Source organism: Pecten maximus, chromosome 10, assembly GCF_902652985.1.
Source record: "Pecten maximus chromosome 10, xPecMax1.1, whole genome shotgun sequence".
In the NCBI taxonomy this organism is placed as follows: Eukaryota; Metazoa; Mollusca; class Bivalvia; order Pectinida; family Pectinidae; genus Pecten; species Pecten maximus.
Genome location: NC_047024.1, coordinates 4,500,372 through 4,521,577, shown reverse-complemented (window position 1 = coordinate 4,521,577; position 21,206 = coordinate 4,500,372). Strand labels below are relative to the sequence as shown.

General features: G+C 36.8%; 2 protein-coding genes across 21 annotated transcripts in view; one reads left to right on the top strand and one right to left on the bottom strand.

The window, feature by feature from the left end:
* LOC117336465 (membrane-associated protein Hem-like) overlaps positions 1-11,483 on the top strand; it is a 74,446-nt gene extending 62,963 nt beyond the window's left edge. For 9 of the 20 annotated variants that reach the window (XM_033897015.1, XM_033896997.1, XM_033897005.1 and 6 more), the window contains 6 exons: positions 2,531-2,615; positions 2,904-2,945; positions 7,167-7,277; positions 8,001-8,113; positions 9,072-9,161; positions 10,400-11,483. In XM_033897015.1, coding sequence (XP_033752906.1) covers positions 2,531-2,615; positions 2,904-2,945; positions 7,167-7,277; positions 8,001-8,113; positions 9,072-9,161; positions 10,400-10,513 — 555 coding nt within the window. In that variant the 3' untranslated portion in view covers positions 10,514-11,483. Of the gene's footprint in view, positions 1-2,530; positions 2,616-2,903; positions 2,946-4,839; positions 4,902-4,976; positions 5,039-5,351; positions 5,534-7,166; positions 7,278-8,000; positions 8,114-9,071; positions 9,162-10,399 lie in introns of those variants that run through there. The other 11 variants (XM_033897014.1, XM_033897016.1, XM_033897006.1 and 8 more) reach the window with 6 other exon arrangements.
* Positions 11,484-16,477: 4,994 nt separating this feature from the next.
* Positions 16,478-19,647, bottom strand: LOC117335707. The gene is made up of 3 exons (XM_033895876.1): positions 19,522-19,647; positions 17,868-18,126; positions 16,478-17,472 (listed from the first exon to the last, which is right to left on the bottom strand). The coding sequence occupies exons 2-3, from the start codon at positions 18,106-18,108 to the stop codon at positions 17,306-17,308; spliced, it is 408 nt and encodes a 135-aa protein (XP_033751767.1). The 5' UTR covers positions 18,109-18,126; positions 19,522-19,647; the 3' UTR covers positions 16,478-17,305.
* Between the last annotated feature and the right edge of the window lie 1,559 nt (positions 19,648-21,206).

Below are 21,206 nucleotides of genomic sequence, written 5' to 3'. Positions count from 1 at the left end.
AGCGTGAGTAGGGTCGTTATCTATATTAGATATACTGTAATTCAGCGTGAGTAGGGTCGTTATCTATATTAGATATACTGTAATTCAGCGTGAGTAGGGTGGTTATCTGTCTATATTAGATATACTGTAATTCAGCGTGAGTAGGGTCGTTATCTATATTAGATATACTGTAATTCAGTGTGAGTAGGGTCGTTATCTATATTAGATGTACTGTAATTCAGCGTGAGTAGGGTCGTTATCTATATTAGATATACTGTAATTCAGCGTGAGTAGGGTCGTTATCTATATTAGATATACTGTAATTCAGCGTGAGTAGGGTCGTTATCTATATTAGATATACTGTAATTCAGTGTGAGTAGGGTCGTTATCTATATTAGATATACTGTAATTCAGCGTGAGTAGGGTCGTTATCTATATTAGATATACTGTAATTCAGTGTGAGTAGGGTCGTTATCTGTCTATATTAGATATACTGTAATTCAGTGTGAGTAGGGTCGTTATCTGTCTATATTAGATATACTGTAATTCAGTGTGAGTAGGGTCGTTATCTATCTATATTAGATAAACTGTAATTCAGCGTGAGTAGGGTCGTTATCTGTCTATATTAGATATACTGTAATTCAGTGTGAGTAGGGTCGTTATCTGTCTATATTAGATATACTGTAATTCAGTGTGAGTAGGGTCGTTATCTGTCTATATTAGATATACTGTAATTCAGCGTGAGTAGGGTCATTATCTGTCTATATTAGATATACTGTAATTCAGCGTGAGTAGGGTCATTATCTATATTAGATATACTGTAATTCAGCGTGAGTAGGGTCATTATCTATATTAGATATACTGTAATTCAGTGTGAGTAGGGTCGTTATCTGTCTATATTAGATATACTGTAATTCAACGTGAGTAGGGTCGTTATCTGTCTATATTAGATATACTGTAATTCAGCGTGAGTAGGGTCATTATCTATATTAGATATACTGTAATTCAGCATGAGTAGGGTCGTTATCTATCTATATTAGATATACTGTAATTCAGCATGAGTAGGGTCGTTATCTGTCTATATTAGATATACTGTAATTCAGCGTGAGTAGGGTCGTTATCTATCTATATTAGATATACTGTAATTCAGCGTGAGTAGGGTCGTTATCTATCTATATTAGATATACTGTAATTCAACGTGAGTAGGGTCGTTATCTATCTATATTAGATATACTGTAATTCAGCGTGAGTAGGGTCGTTATCTATCTATATTAGATATACTGTAATTCAGCGTTAGTAGGGTCGTTATCTGTCTATATTAGATATACTGTAATTCAGCGTGAGTAGGGTCGTTATCTATATTAGATATACTGTAATTCAGTGTGAGTAGGGTCGTTATCTGTCTATATTAGATATACTGTAATTCAGTGTGAGTAGGGTCGTTATCTATCTATATTAGATATACTGTAATTCAGTGTGAGTAGGGTCGTTATCTATATTAGATATACTGTAATTCAGCGTGAGTAGGGTCGTTATCTATACATGTATTAGATATACTGTAATTCAGCGTGAGTAGGGTCGTTATCTATCTATATTAGATATACTGTAATTCAGCGTGAGTAGGGTCGTTATCTATCTGTATTAGATATACTGTAATTCAGCGTGAGTAGGGTCGTTATCTATCTATATTAGATATACTGTAATTCAGTGTGAGTAGGGTTGTTATTGATCTATATTTATACAGTTATAAATGGTCGTTATTATCTTTCTTGGTTTATTCCACCACCTATCAGTATATGGTATTTTACATTTGTAGCACACCTTAATTACATGGAGACAATATATCCTACGTTTTGTTTAGTTTGTGGTTATCACAGTCTACCTACAGACTCTTTATTCTGTTTCTTGTTTCTCTCTTTTTTTCTCCGCAGCAAACCTATCATTCTGCTTAAAATATTTTTTTTGAAAGTTCAATAAATTTTAAGAGTTTATCCTTGAAATCCATTTTAAGATTCACATTGCCCTGCTGTACAACTGTTGAACTATTTTTTGTCCTTGAGTAGATGTATCTGTTTACTGAGATCATCAGACTCACCTCAGTCATAAATCGCTTGCTGCCATTCTGTTGCTTACATTACAGACTGTGTTCACAGTTTTCCTCATTCTGTTAGACTGATTTCATGATTTAGAAAGTTTGAATTATTATACTTTTTTAAAAATATTGATTCATTAAGATTTGCAGTAATATATTGCCAAATTGTTTTGATGTCAATTCTATCAAATGCAGAAATTCACGATATTTATTAGAGAATGTGTTTACCTTGAGGTATAGAACAATGACTTACTGATTATTACAACTGAAATTGTCAGAAATTTGTGTTGTAGGGTACATAGTTTGTTGGTAGATTGTTGGTTTGTATGATAAACTAACTTCGGTTAGAGACCTATGCATACTGTATTTGTTCTGCTTTGGTGATCCTTAATTTTGAAAATACAGCCTGTGAAATTTTGCATAAAGTTTACCTGTACTGTTTGTGTTTCATTATTGCAGGTAGTTAACGAGATGGCCTCTGCTGGGGGTCTGTCCTGTAACGTGGACCCCACCCTGATTAACGCCCTCCGACAGATGAAGTGTGGTAACTATATGTTCCTTTATATGTAGCTGTAGTGATTTCAACCATGGTACACAAATATAGGGAAATGATAAGACGGTCATCTCTACATGGCATTGTCTACTATTTTTGTCTCTTTGCCATGTTTTTTCTGAAAATAAACATGATCAAAAGAACGTTTGATCTATGGAGTGTTTAAAACAACACTGGATAGCTTTCCTGTAACCCAGATCAGTTTGGTTATATGTATACAACATGATTTATATCAGTTATTTATCAATGAAGTGTACATGTACAGTGTTTCTCTGATAGGACAGCACAATTTATCGGATTCAACAGACGATATCTCAGAAGGTAAACACCCCAGTACATCACATATATTGACTTGTTTAGTGAGGCATGACGATGACTCATTCAGTGAGGCATGACGATAGTACATCCTGTATTGACTTTTCCAGGCATGATAAGAGTACATTGTATAAATGTGTTCAGTCAGGCATGTCGACAGTACGTCCCATATTGACTCGTTCAGTTAGGCATGTCGACAGTACGTCCCATATTGACGCGCTCAGTTAGGCATATCCCGACAGTACGCTCCATTTTGACTCAAACACGTCGCTCAATCAGCCATGTTGACAATAAGTTCCATATTGACTTGCTCAGTCAAGCATGGAGACAAAGCCGTACAGCATGTATGTACTGATCCACTTTAGACAGAAAGGCATGAAGCCCTGATGTAATGACAACATCACAAAAGACAAACACTGACATTTTTCCTGTAGTTACAGGTCTGGAGACTAATGACAGAAAGGCATGTTCTCTTTTTAGCTGTAATCTTACAGCATAAATACAGACATTTTACAGTATATTTTGTAGGTATGATGAAAAAGCATGTCCCTCTTGTTGTATTATATATAATGTAATGATCTACTGTCGCAGATCTATAAATTTACAGCTTGTTATATAGTGTATTAGCATGAGACCATCCACTTCAAGTCCATGTCATGTTACTAAGTCAGAATTTACCACATACAGATAGATAACAATAGGTTACAATAATATCTCAATACACATCCTTCTGGGCTCTATTTGGTGATATTAATGAGGTAAAGAAACAATAACATATCAATACACATCCTTCTCGGCTCTATTTGGTGATATTAATGAGGTAAAGAAACAATAACATATCAATACACATCCTTCTCGGCTCTATTTGGTGATATTAATGAGGTAAAGAGGATGTTATTTTAACCATCTGTTCTCAAAATATGATGGCGGATGGCGGTCTGCGAGTTTGGCTGTAAAACGGATGCATTAGCATGGGAGGAAATCTTTCTGAATAAATTCATGGCGATACGCGAGTTTGGCAGTATAACGAGTGGCAAAATAACAGGTTTTCACTGTATATGCATATAAATGATTCATCCTTCCCGAAATGGTTAGGAATCATTACCCAACCAATATGAGCATGTCGAACATATCAAATACACGTACATCATTCAGGTTTTGCGGAGACTGGAAACTTACATTCCATACATTGCTGTATAAAAAAGAATTTTTGGTGTAACCCATAAACATATATATATCTAGATATACAAAACAGTGGTATCTGTAGGGGTGTGGTCAGTGTTACATATAGTGGATATTGATACCACGATATGTGTAGTATGTACTGTTGACTATATTTAGACTTTTTGCTGTACTATATTTAGACTTGTACTGTACTATATTTAGACCTGTACTGTACTATATTTAGACTTGTACTGTACTATATTTAGATGTGTACTGTACCGATATCATATTTATATGAATGTTGAATGATGAAAGCTTCAAGATAAATACTCGTCAATGCTTTTTTATAGTATCCTCTGTCTTTCCCCAATGTTTGGCCAGCTCTATCAGTTCTCAATATTGTTTAATATAAAATTATTACAGATAATAGAATTGAATGTTTTATTGAAATAATTCAACAAGACATGGACAACTACAAACTGATAAGGTAACTTTTTTGGAATGGAGACAGGAAGTGTAAAAATCAATGGAATATCATTATGTTACATAGTGTTAATCAGAACATGTATTATGTCTCTGATCAAAGACGTTTTACTTTTCGTGTAGATTTTGTGTAAAGGTTTGTTTGTCTATGATTTACGGAACACAACGAGAGCGAGTATGAGATGGTTTGTCTGTTTATCATGTAGAACACAAGGAAAGCGAGTATGAGATGGTTTGTCTGTTTATCATTTAGAACACAAGGAAAGCGAGTATGAGACCGTTTGTTTGTTTATCATGTAGAACACAAGGAAAGCGAGTATGAGACCGTTTGTTTGTTTATCATGTAGAACACAAGGAAAGCGAGTATGAGATCGTTTGTTTATCGTTTAGAACACAAGGAAAGCGAGTATGAGATCGTTTGTCTGTTTATCATTTAGAACACAAGGAAAGTGAGTATGAGATCGTTTGTTTGTTTATCGTTTAGAACACAAGGAAAGCGAGTATGAAAGGTTTGTCTGTTTATCATTTAGAACACAAGGAAAGCGAGTATGAGATCGTTCGTCTGTTTATTGTTTAGAACACAAGGAAAGCGAGTATGAGATCGTTCGTCTGTTTATTGTTTAGAACACAAGGAAAGCGAGTATGAGATCGTTTGTCTGTTTATCGTTTAGAACACAAGGAAAGCGAGTTTGAGATTGTTTGTTTGTTTATCATGTAGAACACAAGGAAAGCGAGTATGAGATCGTTTGTCTGTTTATCATTTAGAACACAAGGAAAGCGAGTACGAGACCTTTTGTCTGTTTATCATTTAGAACACAAGGAAAGCAAGTATGAGATCGTTTGTCTGTTTATCGTTTAGAACACAAGGAAAGCGAGTATGAGATCGTTTGTCTGTTTATCGTTTAGAACACAAGGAAAGCGAGTTTGAGATTGTTTGTTTGTTTATCAGGTAGAACACAAGGAAAGCGAGTATGAGATCGTTTGTCTGTTTATCATTTAGAACACAAGGAAAGCGAGTATGAGACCTTTTGTCTGTTTATCATTTAGAACACAAGGAAAGCAAGTATGAGATCGTATGCCTGTTTATCGTTTAGAACACAAGGAAAGCGAGTATGAGATCGTTTGTTTATCGTTTAGAACACAAGGAAAGCGAGTATGAGACCGTTTGTCTGTTTATCATGTAGAACACAAGGAAAGCGAGTATGAGATCGTTCGCTGTTTATCATTTAGAACACAAGGAAAGCAAGTATGAGATCGTTTGTTTGTTTATCATGTAGAACACAAGGAAAGCGAGTATGAGATGGTTTGTTTGTTTATCATTTAGAACACAAGGAAAGCGAGTATGAGATCGTTCGTCTGTTGATCATTTAGAACACAAGGAAAGCGAGTATGAGATCGTTTGTTTATCGTTTAGAACACAAGGAAAGCGAGTATGAGACCGTTTGTCTGTTTATCATGTAGAACACAAGGAAAGCGAGTATGAGATCGTTTGTCTGTTTATCATTTAGAACACAAGGAAAGCGAGTATGAGATCGTTTGTCTGTTTATCATTTAGAACACAAGGAAAGCGAGTATGAGATCGTTTGTTTATCGTTTAGAACACAAGGAAAGCGAGTATGAGATCGTCTGTTTATCGTTTAGAACACAAGGAAAGCGAGTATGAGATCGTTTGTCTGTTTATCGTTTAGAACACAAGGAAAGCGAGTATGAGATCGTTTGTCTGTTTATCGTTTAGAACACAAGGAAAGCGAGTATGAGATCGTCTGTTTATCGTTTAGATCACAAGGAAAGCGAGTATGAGATCGTTTGTCTGTTTATCGTTTAGAACACAAGGAAAGCGAGTATGAGATCGTTTGTTTATCGTTTAGAACACAAGGAAAGCGAGTGTGAGATCATTTGTTTATTGTTTAGAACACAAGGAAAGCGAGTATGAGATCGTTTGTTTATCGTTTAGAACACAAGGAAAGCGAGTATGAGATCGTTTGTTTGTTTATCATGTAGAACACAAGGAAAGCGAGTATGAGATCGTTTGTTTATCGTTTAGAACAGAAGGAAAGCGAGTATGATATCATTTGTTTATCATGTAGAACACAAGGAAAGCGAGTATGAGATCGTTTGTTTATCGTTTAGAACACAAGGAAAGCGAGTATGAGATCGTTTGTTTATCGTTTAGAACACAAGGAAAGCGAGTATGAGATCGTCTGTTTATCGTTTAGAACACAAGGAAAGCGAGAATGAGATCGTTCGTCTGTTTATCGTTTAGAACACAAGGAAAGCGAGTATGAGATCGTTTGTTTATCATTTAGAACACAAGGAAAGCGAGTATGAGATCGTTTGTTTATCGTTTAGAACACAAGGAAAGCGAGTATGAGATCGTTTGTCTGTTTATCATGTAGAACACAAGGAAAGTGAGTATGAGATCGTTTGTCTGTTTATCGTTTAGAACACAAGGAAAGCGAGTATGAGATCGTTTGTCTGTTTATCGTTTAGAACACAAGGAAAGCGAGTATGAGATCGTTTGTTTATCGTTTAGAACACAAGGAAAGCGAGTATGAGATGGTTTGTCTGTTTATCATTTAGAACACAAGGAAAGCGAGTATGAGATCGTATGCCTACTGATGGTCTTCATTGCTGTGTCCATCCCCAAACTGGCCCGCCTGGAAACGTCCGTGTTCAAGGCCTCTCTGGAAGGTAGGTCATGTTAAATCTAATGTAAACCTGTCTACTGACTCCAGATACCAACATCTTAGGTAGGGTATCACATGTAGCTAGTCCAAATAATGTTTTACTAGGTGTTATATTTCTTATCCTATTTTCAAAGTTGTATGGGAATCAATGTCTGAAATTGAACCAAGAAAATGCTAACATGTTAACATAGCAGTAATTCTAAATCTGTAAAAATGAGGGGAAAATATCAAAACAGAAACTGACAGTATTAGGGGAAGGAGATCAGGTTTCCTATAAAGGTAAGCCTCTTATGATCTGGGGGAATCTAGGTAATGTCTCTCAAAATGTGGCATGTATCCAGAAAATACAGGTGTCCAGATAATGCAGGGTGTATCCAGAAAATGCGGGGTGTATCGAGAAAATGCGGGGTGTATCGAGAAAATACGGGATGTATCCAGAAAATGCAGGGTGTATCCAGAAAATGCGGGGTGTATCGAGAAAATACGGGATGTATCCAGAAAATGCAGGGTGTATCCAGAAAATGCGGGGTGTATCGAGAAAATACGGGATGTATCCAGAAAATGTAGGGTGTATCCAGAAAATGCGGGGTGTATCCAGAAAATACGGGATGTATCCAGAAAATGTAGGGTGTCTAGATCGAGAAATACACATATTAGCATTGAATGAGAATTTAGGTAGGTCTTACCATGAAAATAGATGATGCATTTGTATACTTATGTGAAACAGGGCATGTCAACAACACTCACTGTCTCGCTAAGACCATCAACCAGCTGGCTGGGGCTCTCTTCTCCATCCATGGACCAGGGGACGTGGCTGAACGACTACAGGAGTTTTTGGCTGTAAGTATATAGTGTACTATAATTCACAAACATAACAACATAGTCATTTGTCTAATGGAGGTGACAGTGTAGTCACCAAAATATCACGCTCAAATCATACACTGGTTGTGAGTATATAGTGTAATAAAATTCACAAACATAACAACATAGTCATTTGTCTAATGGAGTTTACTACGAAGGGGAGAGGAGCCAACGTCAGATGGACATCAGTGGGTCTTCTTAGTGTGGAAATTCGCGTTGAGTATGGATACCTTAAAGGTATGCCGGGCAGTTACAGCAAATAAACTAATTATAAACAAGGGAGAATAACCGCAACATGTTGCGGCTATTCTCCCTTGTTTATAATTTGTCTAATGGAGGTGACAGTGTAGTCACCAAAATATCACGCTCAAATCCTACACTGGTTGTGAGTATATAGTGTACTATAATTGATAAACATAACATCGTAGGAAAGATGTTCCTCAGGTTGGTAAGTAGGATTGTTAATAGACTTTGATATATCATAACCCGTGTAGGATTTCAGCATGACGTTTCGGTGACTACACTGTCACCTCCATCAGACAGACAATCAGTAATAGACTTTGATATATCATAACCCATGTAGGATTTCAGCATGACGTTTCGGTGACTACACTGTCACCTTCATCAGACAAATGACCAGTAATAGACTTTGGTATGTCACAACTAGTATATGATTTGAGCGTGATGTTTCGGTGACTACACTTTCACCTTCATCAGACAGACAATCAGTAATAGACTTTGATATATCATAACCCGTGTAGGATTTCAGCATGACGTTTCGGTGACTACACTGTCACCTCCATCAGACAGACAATCAGTAATAGACTTTGGTATATCATAACCCGTGTAGGATTTGAGAGTGACGTTTTGGTGACTACACCTTAATGTGGAGGATTTATACAAGTCGTTCTAATTTATGATATTTGTGTATCTGCAGTTGGCCTCATCGAGTTTGCTCAGACTTGGACAGGAGAGTGAAAAGGAGATGATTCGCAATAGAGAGTCGGTCTACCTACTGTTGGATGAGGTAAGGTAGTAGTTGTGTGTGGGTAAATTGTAATGGATGACACTGTATATACCAGCATACCGCTTAATCGGGTTGCCTATTTGCAGGTGCTTTTTACCCGATTAACCGACTGATGCAATATGGTGAAATGCATGTCGCCATCATGGATTTGGTCCGTAATGGTTGTCAGACTTGGGTCCATTTTGGATGAAAATATTTGCGTTTATTATTGTTAATAAACGGTGTTTTTGTTTGTGCTTTTACCGATGTCAAATTGACAGATGACTATTTCATATTGTATAAAAATACGTGTATTAAAATACATGTAATAAAACCTTACAGCTTGTTTGCTATTCGTGACCCAGTACAATCGTAGCACCTCAAATGGGGGCCATATATCCATGTTTCATCCACGTGTTCCTAATTTGACATACCATCTAAGTTCTCGCCGACAACTAAAGCTCCAATCCCTATGTTTATCATAGAGGCATTCTTTTGTTCGCTATGAAGTTTTTGTATGTACAGCTTAAGATAACTGAATTTGATGAAATAAGAGAAAAAAATGTTCAGTCAATTCAGATTTTGATAATTATGTTGATAATATAGTGAAAATATAGTGAAAATAAAACTTAGTTGTGTTGTTGCATTGAAATATGTTTAGTCCACTCAGTAATGACGTACATTGTAATACTCTGTTAGGTCCACTCAGTAATGAAGTACATTGTAATACTCTGTTGGGTCCACTCAGTAATGACGTACATTGTAATACTCTGTAAGTTCCACTCAGTAATGATGTACATTGTAATACTCTGTTGGGTCCACTCAGTAATGAAGTACATTGTAATACTCTGTTGGGTCCACTCAGTAATGAAGTACATTGTAATACTCTGTTGGGTCCACTCAGTAATGAAGTACATTGTAATACTCTGTTGGGTCCACTCAGTAATGAAGTACATTGTAATACTCTGTTGGGTCCACTCAGTAATGACGTACATTGTAATACTCTGTTGGGTCCACTCAGTAATGAAGTACATTGTAATACTCTGTTGGGTCCACTCAGTAATGACGTACATTGTAATACTCTGTTGGGTCCACTCAGTAATGACGTACATTGTAATACTCTGTTGGGTCCACTCAGTAATGACGTACATTGTAATACTCTGTTGGGTCCACTCAGTAATGACGTACATTGTAATACTCTGTTGGGTCCACTCAGTAATGAAGTACATTGTAATACTCTCGGTGTTGTTACATTCCAGATAGTACAGGAGTCACCTTACCTAACTATGGACCTACTGGAGTCCTGCTTCCCCTACGCTCTACTGAGGAATGCCTACCACTCCACTTATAAGGCTTCAGCTCACGAGACATAAAACAGGACAATATGTATTGTATCATATTATATACAGCGAAAAGCGGCATCCCTACCATTATACAGACAAGGCTGTGCAACCAAGCTTAAAAGTATAATAGCAACTACAAGGCCCTGACCCATGAGGCTTACTATGGGATAAGAGTGTACTACCTAAAGAAGGTCACCACAGGTAAACAGCAGCATCCCTGTTTTGCGTGGACAAGTCTGTGGGGCCTAGTTATGCAGCATTATAGAATGTTCCATGCCATTGATACAGCTTCCTTACCATTGGTCGGACAAGGCTGTGGGTCTTAATGATACACCTTCCTTATCATTATTTGGACAAGTCTGTGGGGCCTAGTTATGTAGCATTATAGAATGTTCCATGCCATTTGTGGGCAAAGCTGTGGGTCTTTATGATACAGCTTCCTTACCACTGTTCAGACAAGGCTGCAGGAACTCAACAGTACTGATAACAACTTCTCAGCTTGTGTGTGTACTAGCTAGCTATAGGCTGTTGAATCTGAAGTTAGAACGGCTTCCCTACCATTGTGTGTACTAGGCTGTGGAACCTGAATTTATAATGGCTTCCCCGCCATTATGTGGACAAGACTGCTAAACCTTCAGCAATAGCAATGCCCAACCATTATGTGTTCAAGGCTGTGGAACCTTATAGTCTTATAGAAGAGTCCCTACCATTTTATGTACCAGGCTGTTTGACCTGGTGTAGACAGGATTGACAATATTTAACTACCGCGCTATTGCTTTATTTTACTTTCAGCTGAATAACACAAGTGGCCTAGATTAGGGACTGGAGTGTAACAGGCTTTTCTGGTGGGATTGAGAAAATAGAGTTGTATTCCATTTTAAATTTACTCAAAAGTATTTTAACATTAACCAAGAATAATTTATATCGATGTTAGAATAATGGAACTACATGTTACTTCAATTTGATAACAGTATAGACAATTTTTTGCAATTATTTGTATTGGTAGGCGGTGGAACCTGAATTTATAATGGCTTCCCCGCCATTATGTGGACAAGACTGCTAACCTTCAGCAATAGCAATGCCCAACCATTATGTGTTCAAGGCTGTGGAACCTTATAGTCTTATAGAAGAGTCCCTACCATTTTATGTACCAGGCTGTTTGACCTGGTGTAGACAGGATTGACAATATTTAACTACCGCGCTATTGCTTTATTTTACTTTCAGCTGAATAACACAAGTGGCATAGATTAGGGGCTGGAGTGTAACAGGCTTTTCTGGTGGGATTGAGAAAATAGAGTTGTATTCCATTTTAAATTTACTCAAAAGTATTTTAACATTAACCAAGAATAATTTATATCGATGTTAGAATAATGGAACTACATGTTACTTCAATTTGATAACAGTATAGACAATTTTTTGCAATTATTTGTATTGGTAGTATACTGTGCACATAATTATGTCATTCAAAGTGTTAATAGAGAAAAACATTTTGTTTTAAAGTTTGTATTCACCAGTCACTTAAATACATCCAATAATATCTATATTTACATGGCAATGCCAGAATATAGATTAACTAGAAAGAAGAGTGATTTAAACGACTATAGATTTTAATGAAATTCATCATGTGCAAATTATGATGTCAAAATAGCTGTTCAATCAAAATGATCACACTGTCAGTAAGGAATAAATATTTTTGGATTGAATTGAATCAGAATCTACATCAGGCAGTAAAATGTATTGGGTATGTAAATATAAGTATTGGAGTGCATTGTTTTGATATTAATTGTCATTATCAATGACATAGAAGTCTTAGTATGCCATTTCACAGGTAATGATGGTACTTAATGGGGTTGTCTCCCCTTAATGTGTTGGGCACATAATATAACTAGGAATTTTGTTAAAATTAGGAATTCTCGGTTATCATAACTAACTTACTGTGCATAATCTCCTGAATAATTTCTGTGTATGACACTTTTAATTCTTGATAATATATTACAGTGTAGGTATGAATGTCTTGTTTGTATAATTCATCATTCAAAATAAATATCTATATAGTGTAGATTGATAAGAAATGTACATTTGTACTAATGTGGAAAAATTACCAATTTATTGAATTTTCATTATATGGGAGCATGCAGTAAGAATCTCGGATAATTAAGAAATGTAAGCATATTGATTGTACCTGTACCTGTACAATGTATTTGATTAACACAGGAGCTCAAACCTGTTCATGTATCCTGTTATTTTCATGTGAAATTTTATAACGCTAAAAGTGCTTCATAATAGAAATTTCTGGTTAAGAATTTTAACAGAAAAGAAACTTAATATATTAATTCATTATGAATTTAAGAATATCATGTTGAGGCATTTTGTAGTGTATAACAAGAAAGATAACTGCACTAGCTGTTAAAGGTGTGAACTTTGTGTTTACTAGAGTGAATCTGAATCTCGTCAGCGTTTGATTCTGATCATGATTGTATAGTTGATGTGGTGTCCATACACACATAAATACCATTATGAGGTTGTAATGTCAGTTGATTTACATGTATAATGTAGGTAGATACACAGGATTTCAGACTTGTGTGGGTTTTGATAAAAGTCTTCATTAATCAACATAAGCTGGATGTATACTAGTACACTTTCAGTATTTACCGTTCAGTGGTAAAATACTGGTACATATTCACCCATAGTCAGTTATATATTTGAATACAGTGTAACACATTGGTTGTGTTTATGTAATCCACATTATCAGTATTTTGAAGGCCAACAAGGACAAACATTTCCCCGATACCTACTGTATATTCAGTACATCTCGTAGCCATACATTTCTATTTTATGCTATGAAATAACACTCGTGAAAATCAAAATTGTGATTTGAATTTTCATACATGTTGTTTAAATAAGTCAAATCTTTGGCATTAATGAGATTTTGTGCTGTGTGGATTTCTCCGGTTCACAATAAGATTTTGTGCTGTGTGGATTTCTCCGGTTCACAATAAGATTTTGTGCTGTGTGGATTTCTCCGGTTCACAATAAGATTTTGTGCTGTGTGGATTTCTCCGGTTCACAATGAGATTTTGTGCTGTGTGGATTTCTCCGGTTCACAATAAAGGCCAGGTTTAAGTTACAGGTACATTGCCTGTTTTGTCATTGTTCATTCATAATCCTGATTCAATTATATAAATTTTCAATATTGTGCAAAAGGACTTTTTAAGTAAAACCTATTTATGTATCTAAGCTTGCATGTTTTTATACCAGATGATATGATATTGAAGGTAACTATTGTGTATATAAAACATGTAATAAAAACATGAAAACTTATTTGTTCTTTGTATTTTTCCGATACATAAGTAGATGTACCGCGACTTTGTCTATCTTATTTCCAACTCGCTTATCACAAGGGTAAGTGACCTAATGAAATGATGCAGCATCCGTCGGCTCGCATACCACAAAGGCAAGTGACCTAATGAAATGATGCAGCATCCGTCGGCTCGCATACCACAAAGGCAAGTGACCTAATGAAATGATGCAGCATCCATAGGTTCACTTATTTAAGAAATAATTAACGATGATTCGTGTATTATTGCAGGATATACAACGAGGACGAGGATATTTTGCAATTAAATTAATAACGAAGGCCGCAGGCCTGAGTTATTAATTAAAATTGCAAAATATCCGAGTCCGAGACGTATATCCTGCAACAATATACGAGTCAAAGTTGATTATTTCTATTCTACCATGTACTGTTTAGTTCTTAGATCGACCTCTTTTTAATAGAAAAACAGCAAAGAAACCCCGAGAAAACCTTGTGATTTATTTCTTGAGTATTACATTATTTGTTGATGAAATATACAGGCAATACAGTACTACGATCAAGAGCATCTTTCATATGGCATTGATTTTGAAAATAAAAAAAGGGATAAAAAAAAATAAAAAAAATTTGGGCCTCCGTAGGATTCGAACTCGCGTCGTGATAAAACTTAATGAAAGACTAACCCATTAGCCCACTAGGCTATGGTGACCTTAAATAAAACGGGTGAATATTAGATATATAAAATTGTTACAGCCGTGACTCCCGACCGTGTATTATTGGCACGAGCGTGGGTTATTGGAAAATAATATATGGTTTTAAACCAATCAAAACTGGCGTTGCATAGCAAACATGGTAGAATATATTATAATTACCACAAAGGCAAGTATTCTAATGTTACGGTGCAGCATCGGTCGACTCACACACCACAAAGGCAAGTGACCTAATGTTACGGTGCAGCATCGGTCGACTTACACACCACAAAGGCAAGTGATCTAATGTGGTGGGGAAGATTCTGTCCAGTGTTTAATCAAGAGGCCCAGTGACATGATGTTGGGCCAGTAGACAGAGTTTTCTCCAACGCTTCATTATTTTGACAGACAGTCCCCACATCGGACATCCAGACATCGGATGTTGGGACCAGAGGAAACTCCAGCTTCTAAAAACTGTCCACAAACAGAAACAATGCTGTACTTATATAAATGTCTGGACACTGACAGCCCGTTAAGTGTTGTTTACAAGGATGAAAGACAAACGAAAAGTATATTGTCTGTTAAAATTTATTTTCATTTCTGATCTCAGTTGTATAAAAATGAAATTTTAAAACATATTGCTATTTATTATTACATTTGTTAAACAACCTTTATTTTTGATAAAATACAAGAACAAAATCTGATATTTTCTGTAGCTACTTTTACAAACGGCCAGTTTATAACAGACTTATTAGTGTACTGCATGTAAAATGTTAATAACCAACATCATGTTATCAATTTTGGAATTAGGTTTAAAGGTGTTCTAAAAACAATTCCTTTAAGGGTATACCATAACAGGCCTTTAAACCATCTTAAAAACTCAAGGTTAGTCTTAAAACTGCCCTCAAAATCATGAAAAAGGTTGAAAATTTTATGTCAAGGTAAAAAATAATTAACTGAAAGAGCAGGAAATTGGTAAGAATGATCAAGTTGCTGGAGCCATAGGTTGAACTGTTATTTGTAAGAATAAATGTTTAAAAGTTCAGATGTCATTGTAATCCAAGACAAGTAATACCTACATTACTGTGTGTTTATTTTTTCCCCAACACACTTGAAATGTTTTAATTTCGCTGTGAACAGCTCTACAAGATCTTGGATAAAAGTATTCTGATTTTCCTGATAAATACATTATTCAATTCAGTTCATTCATCCGACACCCAGACAACTTGTAATTCCCAAATACCTTGAGTAAAGTAATTGTAACATTCAAATACAGGGAGCCCTGGTAATATAAAAGTATGTGGATTTCTGAGGCCTACAAGCATGTTGATACATGTTAATATGAATATTTAATCCGATTCTATTTGCTCAGCAATCAATATCTATATACACATATCGTTATTTTCTGATTTACATCTTGTTTACTACAATGCATAATTTCCATGAAAAATTAATTGTTTTTCTTCTACGTGAAGATTTACCAAGTGATAAAAAAATAAAAGTACATAATTATATATGTATATATGAAAGATTGTTTACAAATAAAACACTGATACCACATACAGAACTATAGTCGCACGGACTTAGATGATTTTAACCACTTATATGTACACAAGAATGAAAATATTGGCAGGAATGTGTAGTCTATGTAGAGATGAATTACATCTCAATTAACAAGATGATAATTATGATTTCATGAAACAGAAAATCAACAACCTAAGGTTCATTGGTCAATGAATTTGATAAAAAAAATACCTGGTAATATTAACAGTACTGACTAAAGAGTTTGATGGTTATTGATAAAGTTTTCTCTTCATCATAATGGATATTTGTATTTGGCTATCTTGAGGTATCAAAGAGACTTGATTCGAAATCCCAACCCACAGTCAATATCTCTTATAAGATCTCTGATAAGAACAGAAATAGATCTGGAATCAATCATTCTATGTGATCTAAAGTATGTGTCTATAGCCCATCCTATAGCCACTGTCGTCTCCACCCTGAACATGTACTCTGGGATCTTGTTGGGAGTCTTTGTTACAGAATCAATATACAGAAGTCATTCAGCCATGACCACAAATATTCTCTAACAATGTTATCTGTCAATCAATAAGTCAACCTTTCCTTTAATAACAAACATTTGAGATTCAGATTATAATATTATTAGCCTTTCATACAAAAAATCTTGCATTTTATTTAGTAATGGAGTTGACCAATGGTGACACTAGAGTGACAGACAGCATGAGATGGGTACAGTGTGAAATTTAATGTAACAACTTTTTTCCAACATACAGCTATTTAATAATATTTCTTGCTTAATCCAAATTTTCTAATTATACACGGATATCTACAATACTTCTCTGTTGGTACATATATTAAATGGTGGAATAAGTCCTGATTAAATCTTCAGATGAACAAATCAATTCTTCAGATTGATTGTGAAGAGGTTAACCGACATTTAAATCAAAACGTTACAGGTGAAAATCTGTCTTGATTGATCAGAGTCTGGGTAAAAACATTTTCTAAGAATGACATGGTGTATATGTTAAAAATAAATTAGTTAACCAATCTGAGAGGTAAATTAGTAAACTAATCTCAAAATTCATAATTAATCACTACAAAACCTCATGATGACACATTTACCTTCACCTTACCTTTACATTAACTGAATATTAAATGTAAATAGCCATTACAGACCATTTCTGGGGCAATAAGGTAATGAACCTGTCCTGGGGTCGTTAGAGGTCATGAATCAATGTCCAATTAGTGTGTTGTAGATAGGTGATCTATATACATTATATACACTGGATGGGTGAGAGTTCAGGGTGTGTGACCTCCCTTTGTTCCCAGACCACTAAGAGAAAATCCTATAGCTATATATACAATCACTGAAATTCCTATTGTCATCATGCCCATCATGAATGCATAATTGGCCCACTTCATGGCTGTCTTGATATCACCGTCATCATAGGACCGTCCGGACATCACTGAAAAAAAAAGACAGAATTATATAATAAGTCTTTACTGTCTGCACCGAATGTATTGACAATCAAGCCAACAGTAAATTAATCATAACTGTCTGCACCGAATGTATTGACAATCAAGCCAACAGTAAATTAATCATATTGCAATATGTTATAATATCCAAGAAGTATAACACTACCAAATTTCAATTTTTAAAATCCAATATGGCTGCCTGTTGGCAATCTTTATTTCCAATTTGTACTAAAAATGTATACATGGGTCCCAAGAAATAATAACAACACACTCTCAGAATACAAGATGTTGGGCTAAAATGGAATTCTCAGGAAGGGGAGAGTGTAAATGTGATACTTAAATGTATACAAACATTGGGATAGTTAAGATGTGTAATATAACTTACCTGCAAACATAATGGCAAATGGTCCCAGAAGAGGGTTGAGAACTGTGACGGCTATCGCGAGGTAGATGTAGGTGTGTGGTTGTCGACCAATGTACTCGCCATTCACAACAGCTTTATTTACAAACACTGGGTCTCGTGTGACGAGGAAGTCCTTCGTCCATGCTGAGCTGTCACTGTAGTAGTACTGACTGTCATTCGCACTAGACCCTGCATAGGCCTGAGAGGGTGGTATTGTTGTCATGGTGACTTGGGTCCAAATCTTAAACAAAATTAGAACCAAAAACATATAATATATATATAGATAGATAAACAATGTCATATGATGCATAGTGATGTGAATGATACCTTTATAATAGGTATATATTACTCAATAAGATCTGGTTGCGGTTAAATTAAATGATACATTTGTAATACGTATTATCCAATAAGACCTGGTTGGGATTATTCTGCAACAGTCATTTACTTGTAATGTACTGTCTGAATAGGAAAGATAAGTTTGATAATTGCCAGAACAAACAACAACTAGAGCTGTCACCGAGGGGGATGACAAGTATACCCCTCGCTTTTCCATGAGTATACGCTAATTTATTCGCAGTCAATCCATTGAAAACAAAATAAATCCATAGCGGGACAAACTTGTAACCATTTCTTACATAAAGGGTCTGAACTCTGGGTTTTATAGGAAAAAGCTGTTCCTGGCGGCAAAATTCCATGTGGTCCTTCAACTCCGTATAAAGTTTCAAAAAAATCCATCCAAAACTAAGTGTATGAATAGATGGAAAAAAATTTGCTCGCTTTTAAAGAAAAAGGGGCATAACTCTATTAGAACTGGTAATTCGGGAAAATCTTTGCATAGAGCACAACCTCATAGGGTCCTCTTACTATATACCAAAATTCCTACCTTACACATATGGATAAATGAGATTTTTTTTTACCACAGAACACCCATTTAGTCCAATCTATGTGTTTTATTCCATCCGTATAGACCCTCGCTTTACGCTATATATGTAAGGTAGGTGTTATGTCACATCTGATTTTATTGTTTGCACCAAATTCTTAGCGACACCAAACGGTGTCGGATAATTCCACGTTTTCATAAAGTAGTGCACTCTAGATCTGGCCCTACACCAGACATGGTGACAGGGCCAGAGAAAACTCGGGCTAGGGTGATATGGGACTGATAGAGTTGGTGTTGAGATAGCTAGACAAAGTGATATGGGACTGCTAGGGCTGTTATTGAACTAGCTAGAGTTTTCTCTGGTTGATGATGAGCCACAAAACGGCTGGCCATAGCCGATTGATTGGGGTATGGGGGGGGGCTGATTGGGTTAGGATGATCAGGTTTATATACACTGACGAATAATAGACTTCCCTCATGATATGTATTGCACAAACACTAATATATATGTATAGATACCAATGGTAGACTAGTGAAAGTAAAGTTTATGATTACATATACTATAACCAAATATAAACACAAGCTACAATACAATCAACAGTCACTTCCGGTATTTTAACACCTGCCAAATCGAGAATGTCTCCCACGATATATATTATGCATTCGCTAACCAGGTAAACTCTTGAGTACTGTTAATAAGATTTGAAAGTTTAAAATCAAACAGTTTTAACATTTAACAAAGATCATTATACGTACCAGTTTACATATCACACGAATTCAAAACAGTCACAACACTACTCGAAACTTCCGCTACGGCTTGATTACCTTCCAGGTAAACCCCAACTACGCATGCGCCAAGGTAAGTGCCCGAATGACATCACACACCTTACATTCCAGACAAGCTAACTCATACGATAACAGGGGCTTGGTACGACTTCCTAACCCACGGTCCATATCGTATGTATTATAGTATATATGATACATTGAGTATCGGTATAATAATATATTATGGACAGTGAATTGGGAATTCGTTTCAAATCCCTGTGTTCCCGCTGGCAATAATAGTGTACATGTATGTTAACGTCCATGTCCGGTTATAACCAAACCTAGAACGTTATTCATTATGAGAGGGGAGGGGTACCCTTGGAAGCATTATGAGAGGGATACCCTTGGAAACTGGAATTTGACGAGGATAATAAACGTATATAGATGGAACTGTCCCAGACTACAGGGTGGTTCCCTATCTGTCCCAGACAACAGGATGGTTCCCTATCTTTCCCAGACTACAGGATGGTTCCCTATCTGTTCCAGACTACAGAGTGGTTCCCTAACTGTCCCAGACTACAGAGTGGTTCCCTAACTGTCCCAGACTACAGGGTGGTTCCCTATTTTTCCCCAGACTACAGAGTGGTTCCCTATTTTTCCCCAGACTACAGGGTGGTTCCCTATCTTTCCCAGACTACAGAGTGGTTCCCTATCTTTCCCAGACTACAGAGTGGTTCCCTATCTTTCCCAGACTACAGGGTGGTTCCCTATCTGTCCCAGACTACAGGGTGGTTCCCTATCTTCCCCAGACTACAGGATGGTTCCCTATCTTCCCCAGACTACAGGGTGGTTCCCTATCTGTCCCAGACTACAGGGTGGTTCCCTATCTGTCCCAGACTACAGAGTGGTCCCCTATCTGTCCCAGACTACAGGGTGGTTCCCTATCTTTCCCAGACTACAGGGTGGTTCCCTATCTGTCCCAGACTACAGGGTGGTTCCCTATCTTTCCCAGACTACAGGGTGGTTCCCTATCTTTCCCAGACTACAGAGTGGTCCCCTATCTGTCCCAGACTACAGGGTGGTTCCCTATCTTTCCCAGACTACAGAGTGGTCCCCTATCTGTCCCAGACTACAGGGTGGTTCCCTATCTTTCCCAGACTACAGGGTGGTCCCCTATCTGTCCCAGACTACAGGGTGGTTCCCTATCTTTCCCAGACTACAGGGTGGTTCCCTATCTGTCCCAGACTACAGGGTGGTTCCCTATCTGTCCCAGACTACAGGGTGGTTCCCTATCTGTCCCAGACTACAGAGTGGTTCCCTAACTGTCCCAGACTACAGGGTGGTTCCCTATCTTTCCCAGACTACAGGGTGGTTCCCTATCTTTCCCAGACTACAGGGTGGTTCCCTATCTGTCCCAGACTACAGGGTGGTTCCCTATCTTTCCCAGACTACAGGGTGGTTCCCTATCTGTCCCAGACTACAGGGTGGTTCCCTAACTGTCCCAGACTACAGGGTGGTTCCCTATCTTTCCCAGACTACAGGGTGGTTCCCTAACTGTCCCAGACTACAGGGTGGTTCCCTATCTTTCCCAGACTACAGGATGGTTCCCTATCTTCCCCAGACTACAGGGTGGTTCCCTATCTGTCCCAGACTACAGGGTGGTTCCCTATGTTTCC

Coding starts and splice junctions, on each gene's coding strand:
- LOC117335707 (XM_033895876.1), bottom strand. CDS start 18,108: ATGACAACAATACCACCCTCTCAGGCCTATGCAGGGTCTAGTGCGAAT. Junction 17,473..17,867: donor ATTTGCCATTATGTTTGCAG/GTAAGTTATATT, acceptor TTTTTTTTTCAG/TGATGTCCGGACGGTCCTAT.